Below are 14662 nucleotides of genomic sequence, written 5' to 3' on the forward strand. Positions count from 1 at the left end.
TAAATCATACCTCTAAATCTGTTCTAAAAGTTTAAAATTTTAACATACCAAGTCTCTCAGGAGAGCTTTATAACTTATAGTCCAAACTTGATAAAGTTACTTATAAGCTTACTAAACATTTAAGTAAATGTCATTTTTCAGTAGTCTAAAAAAACCAGGATTCTGATCTTCATTGTTTTCTGTAAAACAGCAGTGGTTGCACTTATCCCTAATTTTAAGAAAAACAATAAAAATTTTCTTTAAATTCTGCAAAATTCGAAACAAAACTAATTTATTCTAAAGATTCTGAAACCTCAATGTTAATTCAATATGAGACTAGAGCCATCTACTGGTTGAAACGTAATGTTACAAAGCACAACAAACTATTAACTAAGTATAGGGAGTCAGTGTTCTCAGAACTAAAAATATAGACATGAGCAAAAATCATCCAGTCTAAGACCCTGATTTTTAAAAGTGTTCTAAAATAACCTCTTTTTAACAGGAGGGCCAACATATATAACAAAATAAGGTTAAATGCTGAGGTAAGTGCCTCCAATCCCCACTCTAATTTGCCCAGCAGAGGCCAGGCCAATGGAAAACAAGCCATAAGAGGTAGTCTGGACAAATAACATAACCGTGGTTTGGAAAGGAGCGCAGTGAGCAGGAACAGCATCAGCAAAGATGTCCCTTACCCATTTCTCACCTAGAGACATCTTAGAGACACTGGTGTGCAAAAGACAGTGGTTAATGGGCACAGAGAACTAAAGAATAGCTGGTAGGCATCTGAAAAGTTTTACAAGCCTCTTTTTTTCACAGGAACATCACTTATGTGCTCATTTGACTTAGAAAACATTAACTTTCCTGAAAATGCAAAATAAGAAAATCATTCATTTGCTTTTTTACCACAAGTCAGTAAGAACTGAGTTTCTAGGTCCTATGGGCTTTCACCAGCCAGGCCCTGGACTGGTCCAGTCGTGGAAACAAGAGCCCAGTTTCAGGCCCCAGCCGCCTCCCTTCGAAAGGGCAAGGATGTCCATAGAATCGAGGCAAGAAATAGAGCTCTCCAAGGCCCCTCTCTGTGGCAGAGACCCCCAACCTAGATAGCAGCTTGTCAGCTAGGCTTGGAGTGACAGGCTGGAGCAAAGTTCCAAAGACTCGCAAACATTCCAAGGCCACATGAAGCACAGTACCCAGCCAGGGAGCATCCACTGGGCTCTCCCACTTCAACTTCCATGGTGCATGCCTTTGGACAAAACCATTAGTTTGCCGAACACAGCTGGACACTGCCTCTAGAGCCTTATAGATCTGAAAGTTAGCATAGTGGTCTGCTACCTGCTTGGGCAAAGCGGCCACTGCACTCACCAGAGCATAGTCATCTGCCTGAGCACGAACTGATGGCCCCACCAACCCCGGCTGTCTGGGAAAGCAGGTAGTGCAGAAGACCGGGTAGGTCCCAGAAGGATTTATTCTATTGGCAGTGCATCGGTTCAAGAGACCTCCCAAAGCATCTGCCAGCTCAGAGTCTAACAACTTAACCACCTTTTCATCATAGTAATCACAGTCCCAGTTGGGGACACCCTGACGAAGGAGAAAGTAGCGAAAGCCATCCACAGTATAGCGGTCGAGACAAGTCCTGGGATCCACCACGTTGCCCAAGCTCTTAGACATCTTTTGGCCACAGACTGTCCAGTGGGAATGGACATAGATGCGGTGTGGTGGGCTCATGCCGGCCCCTAAGAGGAGGGCAGGCCAATAGATAGCATGGAACTTGAGAATGTCCTTGCCTATGATATGCGAGGTGGTCGGCCACCAAGACTTGAACTCAGCATTTGGGTAGCCAATTACAGTTAGGTAGTTGACCAAGGCATCCAGCCATACGTAGATAGTCTGCGAATCGTCCCCTGGCACCGGAATGCCCCAGTGCAAGTGGCTACTTCTGCGAGAGACTGACAGGTCCGGCAGCTCCTCCTCCAGCCACTGAACGACTGCCTGATGAAATGGCTCGGGGGTGATCGCCCGAGGGTCGTCCTGCAGCCACCGCTGGAGCGGCTCCCGGAACTGGGAAAGTCTGAAAATGTAGTTTTCTTCCTTAGTCCAAGAGACAGGATGCCCGCTTTCGAGAGATACAGGACATGAATCCCCCGACGGGCCCGGCTGCCAGGTGACCTTGGTCTCAGGCAGGAAGCACTCATCGGAGGCGCAATACCAACCTTCATAGAGCCCCTTGTAGAGCAGACCCCGAGCCCTCAGCACTCCCCAGAAGTGCTGCACAGCCACCCGGTGCCGGGCCTCGGTGGTGCGGATGAAGTCGGTGGAGGAGATGTCAGCGTCCCGGAAGAGCTGCTGGAATTGGGCCGACACTCGGTCGCACAGCTCCGTCGGGGTCAGGCCCGCAGCGGTTGCTGCCTGCTGAATCTTCAGGCCATGCTCGTCGGTACCAGTGGAGAATCGCGTGGCGGCGGCACTGGCAACCTGGAGCCGACGGTGGCGGCATAGGGCGTCCGCCAGGAGCGCGGAGTACAGGTGCCCAATGTGCGGCGCGGCGTTCACATAGAAAATGGGTGTCGTGAAGTAGGCGCGCGCATCGTGAGCATCCTCGCGGGCACCGAGAGGGCCCGAACTGTAGAGCCGCAGGCAAGTGTAGTCCAGGAGCGAGACCCTACTCCCCAGTATGCGTTCCAGCAGCCGCAAGGCAGAAACTCGCAGCATGATGCCGGCCCGGCCCAAGCAGCGGAGGGGGCGTTCTAGAAGCACGTGTGAGGGGCGCATGCGCAGCCGGCCCTCCCCGCCGCTTCCGGCCGGAAAGCCAATGGAATCGGCGCCCCGCCCGCGCCTCCTCTCTCCGCGGGACTCGGACCTGGCAACTGTGAATTGTGGCAGCTCGCTGGTCGTATAGCTCAGATGAACTGGGCTTAGGGGTGAAAGCGGATAAATGTCTTTCTATAACATCTTGTATGCCCGGCTTTAGCTTGTAATTTTATATTTACAAATCGATTTTCCTCACTAGGCTGAACTGTGTGGGCAAGAATTTGTATGCAGTTGTTTCAGAAACCCCATTCAGTGGCTGGCACACCGCAGGACATAGAGTATGCCCTCTGTATTAGGCTCTGGTCATCGTAGGGCTCTGAAATATCATCTAAATTTTATCTCATAACCTAGTAGACACAATCTGGAAGTAGGAGACGGAGAAAGGAAGAAAAATAATTAGCACTTTTTTTCAAGTTCACTTTTATTAACTGAAGCCTAGTTCTTTTGGAAGGGATGCCTTAGTAGCCCAGAATTAATATTAATCCTCGCTTCATTACATGCTCTCATCTTTGGTCTATGACTAGCCATCTTCCCCCACCACCACCACCACCCCACCCCCCTTAAATACTCTATTAATTTAATAATAAAATGGAATGGATCGCCTGTGAACCCACAACTCACCCTAAGAACTAAAAGTGGTTCTCTTAAGTGTGGTCCCAAAAGAGCAGCTTTAGCACCACCTCAGACCTCATTAGAAATTCGTATTAGGCCCCACCTGACCACCACCACCTACTCAATCCTGTTCTCCCAGAGGTAATCATTGAACTGAATTTTGTACTTTTGCGTTCATGTTATCACATACACAGTATGACTAAGCAACATAATGCTTCATTTTGCTTGTATTTGAACATTTTTGAAAGGATGTCATAACTACATGTAGTCTTCTACTTGCCTCCTTCACTCAAGATTTGGTTACTAAGATTCATCCATGTTTTTGCCTGTAACTAGTTAATTCATTTTTACTGCCTTATAATAACTTATGAATGGAGGCATATGGTAAATTTGATCTGATTTCTATGGTGATACAGAATGTGGACCAGTCAAATTTCCTGTAGGAGTTCCAAAAAGAACAACAAATACCCTTTGGGTATTTAGTTGATGTACTCTATTCGATTTAGCAGTTTAAGAAGGGCAAATGAATTATAGGTAAAACTTAAAACTGGAGGGTATGTACACACTGCAGGACTACGAAACAAATCCAGTTCAGAGAAATCAGGTTCTCCAGCAATATTTTTTTCCCTTTTCCCATGGAATCTGTTCTTCAGCATTCAAACATGCTATTTTTTCCTTCTATCTTAAAAAGAAAAAAATTCTCAACCTCTGTTGCTGCTCTTTTTCTTTCCTTTATAGCAGAACTCCTTGAAACAAATGGCTGTTTGTTTATGCACATTTGAGTGATTCCTCTTAGGAATAGAATACAACTAACTTTCTTATTTGTATCTCATAGTACTTCTATGCTAAAGTTTCTCTTGGATATATAAAACCTAGAGAGAGATTGATGGATCATAGAAGATGTGAATGTTCAATTTTGAAAGATAATGCCAAGTTATCTTCCAACATGGTTAAACATTTACGTCCCCATCAGCAACATATCCTTTAAAAGATCTCTCCAATACTTAGATATTATCTACTTCATAATTTTTTTCCAGTCAAACAAGTATAAAATGTTATTACACTTAGGAACAATAGCCAAAAGATGGAAACAACCCAAATGCGTTTATCATCTGATGAACGAATGTGGTATAGCCATACAACGGAATATTATTCAGCCATAAAAAAAGAAGTACTGATACATACCACCACATACATAAACCTTTAAAATATTGTGCTAAATGAAACAAATCGGACACAGAAGACCACATATTATAGATTCAATTTGTATGAAAGATCCAGAATAGATAAATTCACAGAGACAGATTAGTAGTTGCCATGACATGGGAGAAAGTTGGAATTGAGAGTGAATGCTTAAAGTATATAGGTTTTCCTCTTGGGGTGATGAAAAAGTTCCGAATTTAGATAGTGACGATCATGGTACAATATTGTGAATGTACTTAATGCCACTGAACTGTACACTTGAAAATGGTTGAAATGGTAAATTTTACATTGTGTGTATTTATGACAATTAAATGTTATCTCTGTGTGGTCCTGGTTTGCATTTCCTTAAATAGAAGTAAAGTTGAGCATCTCTTCATATATTTATTAACCATATATTTCTTTGCCTGTGAAGTGCCTATTTATATTTTGTATCTACTTTTCTATTGGCTTGTCTTTTTATTTATCTACAGGAGTTCTTTATATATCCTTGGTACTGTTCCTTTATTGGTTGATACTTTGCAAATATCATCTACCAATTAGTATCAAGTCCTTTCATATTAAAGAAGCTTAATGAATCGCAGTTCTTAATTTTAATATAGAACTTATTACAATTTATATTATGATTGTCATTTTATGATTTATTATTTATGATTCTATGATTATCCTTTTGCATTAAAAATACACAGTACTGTGATGTCAGAGTAAATATCCATATTTTCATAAAAAAGTATAAACTTTTTGCTTTTGGTGTTCAATTTCTTTATGTTGAATTGAAATTTTTATATGTGATATGAAGTAGGGATGCAATTTTTTCCCCACAGAGATAATCAATTATTCTAGCTCCATTTCCCTACTGATCTGCCATGCCACTTCCATCATATATTAAATTTCCATAGATGCAGGTTTCTGTTTCTAGGCTCTCTATTCTGTTGCACTGGTTAATTTGTGCCTAGCTTTAATTACTATAAATTTATAATAAGTCTTAGTATAGGGAAAACTAGTCTCTATTCTTTTTCAGAAATATCTTATACATTCTTGGCCCTTTTATCTTCCACATAAATATTAAAATCAACTTGACAAATTCCATGCAAAAACTTGTTGGGGTTAATGTCACCATTGCATTAAATTTATAGCTCAATGACAGCGTCAAGGGTTTGGGCGGAGATATATTTGCAATATTAAGTGTTCCTAAAAATGAGTATGTATGTCTCTCCATTCACTTAAGTGTCCCTGGATGCTGTTCAGTAATGTGTTATAATTTTCTGCATACAAGTCAGGCTTATATTTTGGCAGATTTATTACTAAAAAAAAACTACATAGTTTATCAATAATGCAAATGGTGTCCCTTTCTGAAAATTATGTTTTTTAATTGTAATTGATGTATAAAACTGATAAAATCTAAGCTGCTGTACTCTGTTTGAAAGAAGAGTGGCAGGCAAACCCAGTGCCCAGCCTGCTCAGCCTCACCTTGTGATCAAAGCCCCCTCTCTTCATCAAAGCAGCATACATAATTTGAAAACTTCTGATTTAGAAGAATAAACAGTTCATAATAGTCAATATTTTTTAAAAAAAATAATAATATTGTGAACTGATGGACATTGAAAGATTATAAAGCCATAAATAATTTTGAATATGTAATGTTGAGAAGCTAAACTATATAGAACAAAATAAAAACTCAAAATGCAAATCTTAGTCTATGTAACTTTTAAGTATGTGATGAGTATGGCAATTCTAATCATTAAAGAAAGAATGGCTTTTTCAATAAGTAAGTAGTGCTTTCACTAAGTCGTTAATTAACTAGGAAATTTGACTACATTATGAAACTAACAGTGCATTAAATAGTTAAAACTCAATGTTGGTCTGCTAGCTTATGAATTTTGGATAGCATAAATTGGCTTTTTCATCTCTGTGTCCACTTAATGCCTTAAATATATAGTAGGTGCTCCAGAAAAACTTGTTGAATTATTGTTAAATTTACTTCTTTAGAGCAGGGCCGCATTAAATACTTTGGATTTAAAAGTTACTATTATGCAATAACTTTTCTCTGTTAGGAGTGGGTTGGATGATACACAATTATCTTTTAGAAGCTTTAAGACTTTGGTGAACTCAGGTGTTTCAAACTTGAGTAGTAACTGAGAATAATAAGCTACCAATTATGGAGAATGTTTTCATAAGGTTCATTCATTCCTTAAAGGACTAAGTGAACCCACACTAGAACATAAGCAAGAATTGATAATACATGTCCATCATATCCAATCACATAGTTGGGAAACTCCACTTAAAATACAGAACTGAAAGCTGACCTTGAAATCTATAACTGGCAGCAAACAAATATAATTTAATACAGAAAAAATAACATGTTAGGAAACATTCCAAAAATTTATCCTAATTACTATAAATACTCCATATATGACAAGCCTGGGAAAACATGATTGGTAAAAGATTATCTATAAAAACAACCGTGGTTGTGACAGTTGGATATCAGGGTGGAAGAGAAGTGACTTAGATCCCTATCTTACCCTTTATCTTACAATTGCCAGCTGCATCAGAGTAAAACAAGAAGTAAGGGTGGAATAAATAGGTGGAGCACAGATTGTTAGGACAGTGAAACTACTCTGTATGATACTACAATGGTGGATACATGGCATTATACTTCATCAAAACCAATAGAATGTACAACACCAAGAGTGAACCCTAACGTAAACGATGGACTACAGGCAATAATGATGTGTCAGTGTGGGTTCACTGATAATAACAAATGCACCGCTCTGGTGCTCAATGTTGGTGGAAGGTCATGCGTGTGTGGAGACAGGGAACTCTGTACTTTTCACTCAATTTTGCTGTGAAACTAATATTGCTTTAAAAAATTTATTTATTTTAAAAAACTAGAAAGCAGAACATTTGTTTCAAAATGAGGAATGTACTATTAAAGAAATGTACGTTTTTTCTTAAGGACAAAATGGAGAGGTGGAAATTTTTTTGACTGAAATATTTAAAAATATCGAGTCGTTAAAGATCTACAGAGTAAATATATGTAATAACCAACAAAAACTCACTGTCCAAAACACAGTTTAAAAGAAAAAATGTATACGTTTAATACTGTAAATAATTTTATGGCCAACTACATATTTCTATAAGTATAAGTAATATAAATGAATTATTTACTCATGAGAATACATTTTCTTGGAGTATTACTTTCTAACTGATTTCCTTGTATGTAAACTATTTCCTTCGATCATTTATAAAGTAGAAGCTAAATATTTAGGAAATAATCCAAAGTGGAGGAAAAAGTACTCTTTACAAAAATCATCATCATAAAAATTTGAAAATAGCCAAAATGTTAGCTATTAAGCATTGTATTATCACAATGAAATCCCATATAATTGTTAAAATAGCAGGAATGTGTGCCGTATTGGTATATGAAAATGTGTTTTTGAAATATCATTAAGGGTCAAATAAAATTTCATTTCGTTGGACTTTTGGTGAGAAAAGTAATTTTCACGATGGCTCAATAGTGAGCTAAAGGAACTATAGTTCCTTTTTTTAAAGATAAAAGAAATCCTTTAAGAACTTAATGATGCATGATATTGATTCATTCAGTCATCAACTATCATCCGGACTTCTGCAGTCCTCTTCTGACTGGTCTCCCTCCATTCTTGCTCCCATTAAGACTATCTTCCTCAAAGCAGCCATAGTGACCTACCGAAAATATAAACTGGTGTTATTTGTCTACTTCAAACTCCTTCTTTGATTTTTTTCCATTTGATTATTTGATTCTCCTTTCTTGCTTACAAATAAAGCACAAGTTCACTTCATATGGCATATAAGACCCATTATAACCTAGCTCTTCGCCTCCCTTACAGCTTAGTTTTCTTTCAAATTTTATATTCTAGTAATTTTTAACTGTTCCGTGTTCAAGTTTATGCCATACCATTTCATGATTTTGTGACATTGCTCATACTTTTCCCATTTCCTGGCATATGCTCCCCACCTTTCTTTACCTATCTTATACAAATTCATCCTTTAAGACAGTTCATATATCAGCCTCCAAGCCGAGTTGGAAACCTCTTCTTGGATTCCATAGCATCCTATACATACTTTATCCCAGCAGCCACCAAATCATATTGAAATTATCTGTTTATAAGTCTGCCTTCCCCATTAAACCACAAGTTTCTTCTAGGCAGAAGCCATGTTCAGTCACAAATGTCCTGCCTGCATCATTTCAGTGCCTGCAATATAGCAGGCACTTAATAAGTATAGTGAATACTTAATAAATAATCTTCCAGGTACTGCAATAGAAACTAGTGAACTTCAAATATTCCATTTTCTGCCATCCAGGAACTCACAGTCCATCATACAAAAGAGGACATGAAAAATGACAGGCATGAAAGCATTGTGAATAGTCGAATGAGTCACACTGGGTCAGAGTCTGCTGTCGTTTTAGCCAAATTTACCCAGAAATTGCTTACCACCAACCATGCTCATCCTTGAGAACGAAGAACTATGGAATTTTCCTCTGTTAAAAACATTACTGAGAAGTAAACTATTTAAAAACAAGTAAACAGAAGGAAGAGACAAGAGGTCATAGTGATCTACAAACTAAATGATCCGTCCTCCCCTTCGAGGTTTCATGTGCACTCTTCAATGTGATTTAAAAACCTTTTCAGGCTTGTGTTCTCTAGATTCTGAAATGTGATCAGGGTTTACTTTGTAAATAACAGGAGTGGTGGCAGAATCACTTCCTTTATGTTACTACTCTCAACCCTGTTTCATCATGTAAGCACATTAACGAATTTATTTTGTGCTATTAGGCAGGCATAGTGTTAGGATGTGAGATAAGATTATCTCATTCAACCTTCATAACAAGCCTATGAAGTAAGTACTATTATTAACTCCATGTTATAGGGGAGGAAATTGAAACTTGAAGAGGTCAAGTAACTTGCCCAAGATCATGTCTCTAGTAGGTATTAGAAGGAGGATTGAACCCACGTGGTCTGATTCCAGGGCTCACAGTTTTGCTGAATGCACCATACTATCTGGCCTATAAATAGTGAAATGCAATAAACACTCATTGCTATTAGTTGATTATAAATTATTCTTGACTTAAAGTAAATGGCAATTTATAAGACTGAAAGAATCAAATTGTCAGTTTTGTTGTTTTTTTTTTTTTAAATTAAGGATGCCTCGAGACCTGTAGAAGTGTTATTAGTGATTATCATAAGCCTTCTAAGAGTAGAGTATTTTAAATTTTAAGGATATTGAGAAAACTAATTATCCACATAGCTGTCTCTCCTTTGCACTTAAATAAAGTCTTTTTATTAAAATATTTTAATATGAATTTTTTTGTATTTGGCAGTTTTAATCAATATATAACTTTTCCGCCAAAAAGAACCTTTATGTGAAAGGAAATCCTCAAAAGTGCTACTGAAAGACAAAAGTGTTTGTTTTTTTTAAAAAATAAATGTTTCTTTTTCTCCTTTTAGACTCCAGAAAGTTTCCTCATAAAACTGACTTCCTTTCTGGAAGTGATTTTTGTTTCCAATGATGTTGAGATCCATTTCTTTCATTTTCTCTGTCTCTGTCTCTGTCTCTGTCTCTGTCTCTGTCCCTCTGTCTCTGTCTCTGTCTCTCTCTCTCTGTCTCTCTCTCTCTCTCTCTCTCTCTCTGTCTCTCTCTGTCTCTCTGTCTCTCTGTCTCTCTGTCTCTCTCTCTCTTTCTCTCTGTCTCTCTCTCTCTTCCCCCCTCCCACCTTTTGCTTTGCTTTCTTGGTAGTAGCAGGAGGAAGGAGGGGGTGGGCACAGGAAAGAGGGGAAAGAGGAAAAAGAAAAAGAATTGCATGCCACTGTGAATATATCCTCTGCTTGGAGATAATTCCGCGTTGTACTTTTGCCTTTTTATTTCCGTTTTGGGACACCTCTTTTATCATCCAGCCAAGTGGAATAGACAAAGCACAGTTGGTGCCCTGAGCGACAGAACTCTGGTAGGGGGCTGGCTGTAAATTGACGTGGCATGGAAATTCTCCGCTAAGTTGGAGCAGCTTGCATGTTTCTCCTAAGATCAAGCCCAGCCTCCCGGAGCTGTAGCTTAATCATCATGGGTTCAACGACTTTACAGAAAAATGGATAGAAAAAGTCTTCGGCTCCTTTCTTTGGACTCAAATGTTTTCTTTTTGAGGATCTATGGTTTAGCTGAAAAAATCAAAGCACTTAAGTCTATAACTTTCTTTTTGCAGCTTTAACAAAATTTGCTGCTCTCCCTCCCCTATCCTGCAATTTAATTCCTTACAGATTTTGCCATGGGGTGCGGACTTCGAAAGCTAGAAGACCCTGATGATAGCAGCCCTGGAAAAATATTTTCTACCCTGAAGAGACCACAAGTGGAAACAAAGACAGAATTTGCTTACGAATATGTATTGCTGGATTTTACTTTACAAGGTACGTTTTGCTTCTATTTCGTTAAATGAAACATTTCTAAGATAAGAGACTACTAGTTTTTTTAAATGTTGATTTGTGACTTTTTTAATTGTTCTTCATAATCAGATTGTATACTCAATCTAACAATGATGCTTTGTTTCTTAATTATATTTTGAAAGGTTTTGTTTTGTTTGTTTTTTATAACATGGCTCATAAGTACTTTATAAAATTAGAAACACTGCTTGGAAATATTTCTTTCATTTTTAAATTAGATGCTTATTTGTAAAAGAGTACATGAAAAATGTTTGATTTCCAGGCCAAATAGCTATAGCCTTAATGACAGTTTGTGTTTTGAAAAGGATCTGAAAGGCACAAGAAGGATCTGAAAGGCACATGTAGGAAATATTACTTGCATTATGTGGAAAAGTGTTTGCTAAGATAATTCTAAGGTTTCCAACTATGTTAAATTTTGTGATTGTGCTAGTTATTTGATATTTTTGACCAAATTCAATCTGAAGTTTGAAAATACAGTAAAAAAGAAAAAACGACAGTCTTCTGTAAGACACTTCCTTTGCTTGGTGCCCTGTCCCTAACAGAGAAACTCCCTGTTCCAGAAAGTTGGAAACACAAATAAACAAGCCCAGATGGCAGCCCTGTGGAAGGAACAGAGGCAGCTCAACTTCACAAATACTTTGCCTCTCTTCTTTTAGAAACTAAAGGATACTGTACAACTGCATGGGTAAAACCGAGTTTTTAAAAAGTAGAACTATATGTTTAATAATGGGGTACTAAAAATGAAATTTGGAGTGTCTTACTTGCTGTTAGAATTTCCAGATATCAGTATTTTAAGTTCTTATTACAAAGTCATACTTTTAATTCTAAAAAGCCATACATTTTACCAGTGAATAGAAAGTTTATACTAAGCAAATTATCACATTAGATAGTATCTTCATTTCTTTTCATCTTAAACACAAATTCTCCATTTCTTGGTTTGCTCTGAACAGTACATCTTTGTGTGAGAAGCAGGAGCTGCCTATTTTTCTTTGTCAAAAATTGAGCTAGCCAGCAAGCAAACTCCCTTACAGGGACATACACAAAATCTACACATATACTTTTAACATATTTGCATTTCCGTTTTTATCTAAGACTAAGGCTACCAAAGGAAAAAATGTCAGTATTCTTTATTTTTAATTATGAATGTTAAAATTAATTTAAGATAATGGTGATAATCAAATAGGTAACCAATCTTGAATTTTTTATATACTTTTTAAAAAATCATTATTTGAAAAAATATTTGTAATGTAGTACTATATTTTCTCCATCGATTGTCCTTGTCATTTATTTTTTAGGACTAGTTTCTGTAAATCCATAGGACACAAACATACAGTTTCCTTAATCTTAAAACTTTGTCTATTCACAAACTTTAGGCCAGAGCCATTTTGATCTGCACTTTAAGATTTGCTGCACAATCCCCCATACGATTATAGGGCTTCAAGTAATTGGAATTTTTTTTCTGATTTATTTCCTTCCAACAATGTTAAAAATCTCAAATTTGTATAAACACAGTCATCCTTAAATCAGAAAGATCTACAGCTGTTTTTAGAGTCATTTTGGTTTCGTTATCCTCAGAAATCCTCTCTGTAGAAGGAAGATAATCTCTACCTTCCACTCTAGGTGTTTGCAAGAGGTAACAGTATTACACTATAAAGTATAAGTATGGTCATAATTTGCAAATGTTAACACAAAAGGCAGGCACATATTTTAAAGTTACACCTGGTTCCTGTTTGGTCCAAGTGCCTAGTCTCCTGGTTCTCCATTTCTCTCCAATTCTTTCACATGTTTTCTTTTGATTTAGTTTTGTTTTTTGTCTTTGACTTTGCCTCAGAAGTCAAGACTCCACATCAGTCCAACTCCACAAACCACCTTCCTCTCTTCTGTCATCTCTGACCTCCACCTGCAACTCCAGTATACAGAAGAGTGAGTCAAGGTGTGTGGGGGGGGGTTGTTAAAGTATGCCACCCTTGCAATTAGCACTAGCAATTCTGTCCTGGGATTCCTGTAAGGAGTACTAAATAGTGGCACCTCCTGCCTCTCAGAGGCCACTGTGCAATGAGCAACGTTTCAGGAAACAAAATGGTCTGGTGGCAGCTCTGGGTGCTCATGATGAGCCTGTCTCTTACCTTGTTTTCCTCTGTTTGGAAAAACATAGGACAGAGAGTAAAGCCCAGTGAGGCAAAGGAGGAGACTCTGGAATTTCCAGTGCCCGATTATGGGAGCTATAATTATCCTAAACAACTTATTTATTTTCCATTCGGTTAATTTTCTCTCTCTCTCTCTCTCTCTCTCTCTCTCTCTCTCTCTCTCTCTCTCTTTCTCTCTCTCTCTCTCCTATTCCCCACACTTGGTTTTTTGTGGTTTTTCTTGAGCTATTATTTACATCTCTATGGAAGAAATAATAGCATAGAAATAAGCATATAAGCCTCTTTAGTCAAAGTTCCTGAGTTCCAAATCTAGGCTCTTTCACTCACTAACTGGCAAGTTTGAAAACTGCTATACTCATTTTCCTCATCTGTAAAATGGGGATTCTAATGGTGCTTACATAATAGAGTTGTTTTAAGGATTAAAGAGATAATACAAGATAATCTACTTGAAAAGGTACCTGACATTCAGTAAACACTTAATAAAAGTTAAGTGTTATTATCCCTCTTGGCTTTATGCTATACTAATTACACTAGTGAGATTTCAGTACATTTTTTTCGTAATAAATTTTCTGGATTGTTGTATAATTATATATGTGTATTTATCAGAGTATGTGTTGAGTGTTTACATCAGTGCATTGTAGAATTTAATAAAAAGTTAAATTAATTCTGCAAATGATCCAAAAGTGTTAGTTTACCTCCTTGTACAATTCCAGAAAAACAATCTAAATAGTAATGGCCTTAAGGATTTCTACAGAATGTATAGCTTTATGATTAAAAAGAGTTTCTACAAACCCTGAACACACTCGATCTCGTCTGATCTTGGAAGCTAAGCAGAGTCAGGCCTGGTTAGTACTTGGATGGGAGACCACCTGGGAAGACCAGGTGCTGTAGGCATAAAAAAATTTTTTAAAAATAAAAAAAGAGTTCTACAATACTAAAAACTCAACAGAAGAATGGATGGTAGTTTCCTTATTTGAATTTCTGGTAGAATTGTGTAAAATATATTGAATGAAGTAGTGCTGACCTCTAACTTGCTACCTTATTATTAGAATAAGAACCTCTCATTGTCTTTTATCATCCCTGTTAACAGCAATAAGTACGTATGACATGTATGTATTCTGTAGAAGATGCCAGTAAGTACTGTAAATACAAAGAGGAATAAGACATTGTTTCTGCTCTCAAGTATTTTATATTCTAACTAGTCAAAATGGACAAGATCATGAACTCCTCAAGTTTTAGAACTATATTTTAACCATCTTCATATCCTCTGTGTCTAGCACAGTGTTTGGCACATGATCAATGACCAATAAGTTGTGATGAACTAATGAATGAAAAATTACAAGATACAAGAGGTGTAAGAAAATGGGGAAATCATTTTTTTTTAATTTATTGGGGTAACACTGGTTAACAAAATTATATAGGTTTCAAGTGTACGACTCGATTATA

General features: G+C 37.5%; 2 protein-coding genes and 1 pseudogene across 3 annotated transcripts in view; 2 read left to right on the forward strand and 1 right to left on the reverse strand.

Annotated features, from left to right (window-relative positions):
- The window catches only part of MARS2 (methionyl-tRNA synthetase 2, mitochondrial), an 8268-nt gene extending 5483 nt beyond the window's left edge, over positions 1-2785 (reverse strand). Inside the window, exon 1 of one of the 2 annotated variants that reach the window (XM_011369218.2) lies at positions 11-2785. In XM_011369218.2, the coding sequence (XP_011367520.1) occupies positions 907-2748 (1842 nt within the window). In that variant the 5' untranslated portion in view covers positions 2749-2785 and the 3' untranslated portion in view covers positions 11-906. The remainder of the gene's footprint in view (positions 1-10) is intronic. The other variant, XM_011369220.2, reaches the window with a different exon arrangement.
- Positions 2786-10361: 7576 nt separating this feature from the next.
- The window catches only part of RFTN2 (raftlin family member 2), a 51586-nt gene continuing 47285 nt past the window's right edge, over positions 10362-14662 (forward strand). Inside the window, exon 1 of the mRNA XM_011369221.1 lies at positions 10362-11036. Coding sequence (XP_011367523.1) covers positions 10898-11036 — 139 coding nt within the window. The 5' untranslated portion in view covers positions 10362-10897. The remainder of the gene's footprint in view (positions 11037-14662) is intronic.
- Positions 13999-14110, forward strand: LOC111745101 (annotated as a pseudogene).

The sequence above is a fragment of the Pteropus vampyrus genome, unplaced genomic scaffold (assembly GCF_000151845.1).
Source record: "Pteropus vampyrus isolate Shadow unplaced genomic scaffold, Pvam_2.0 Scaffold146, whole genome shotgun sequence".
In the NCBI taxonomy this organism is placed as follows: domain Eukaryota; kingdom Metazoa; phylum Chordata; class Mammalia; order Chiroptera; family Pteropodidae; genus Pteropus; species Pteropus vampyrus.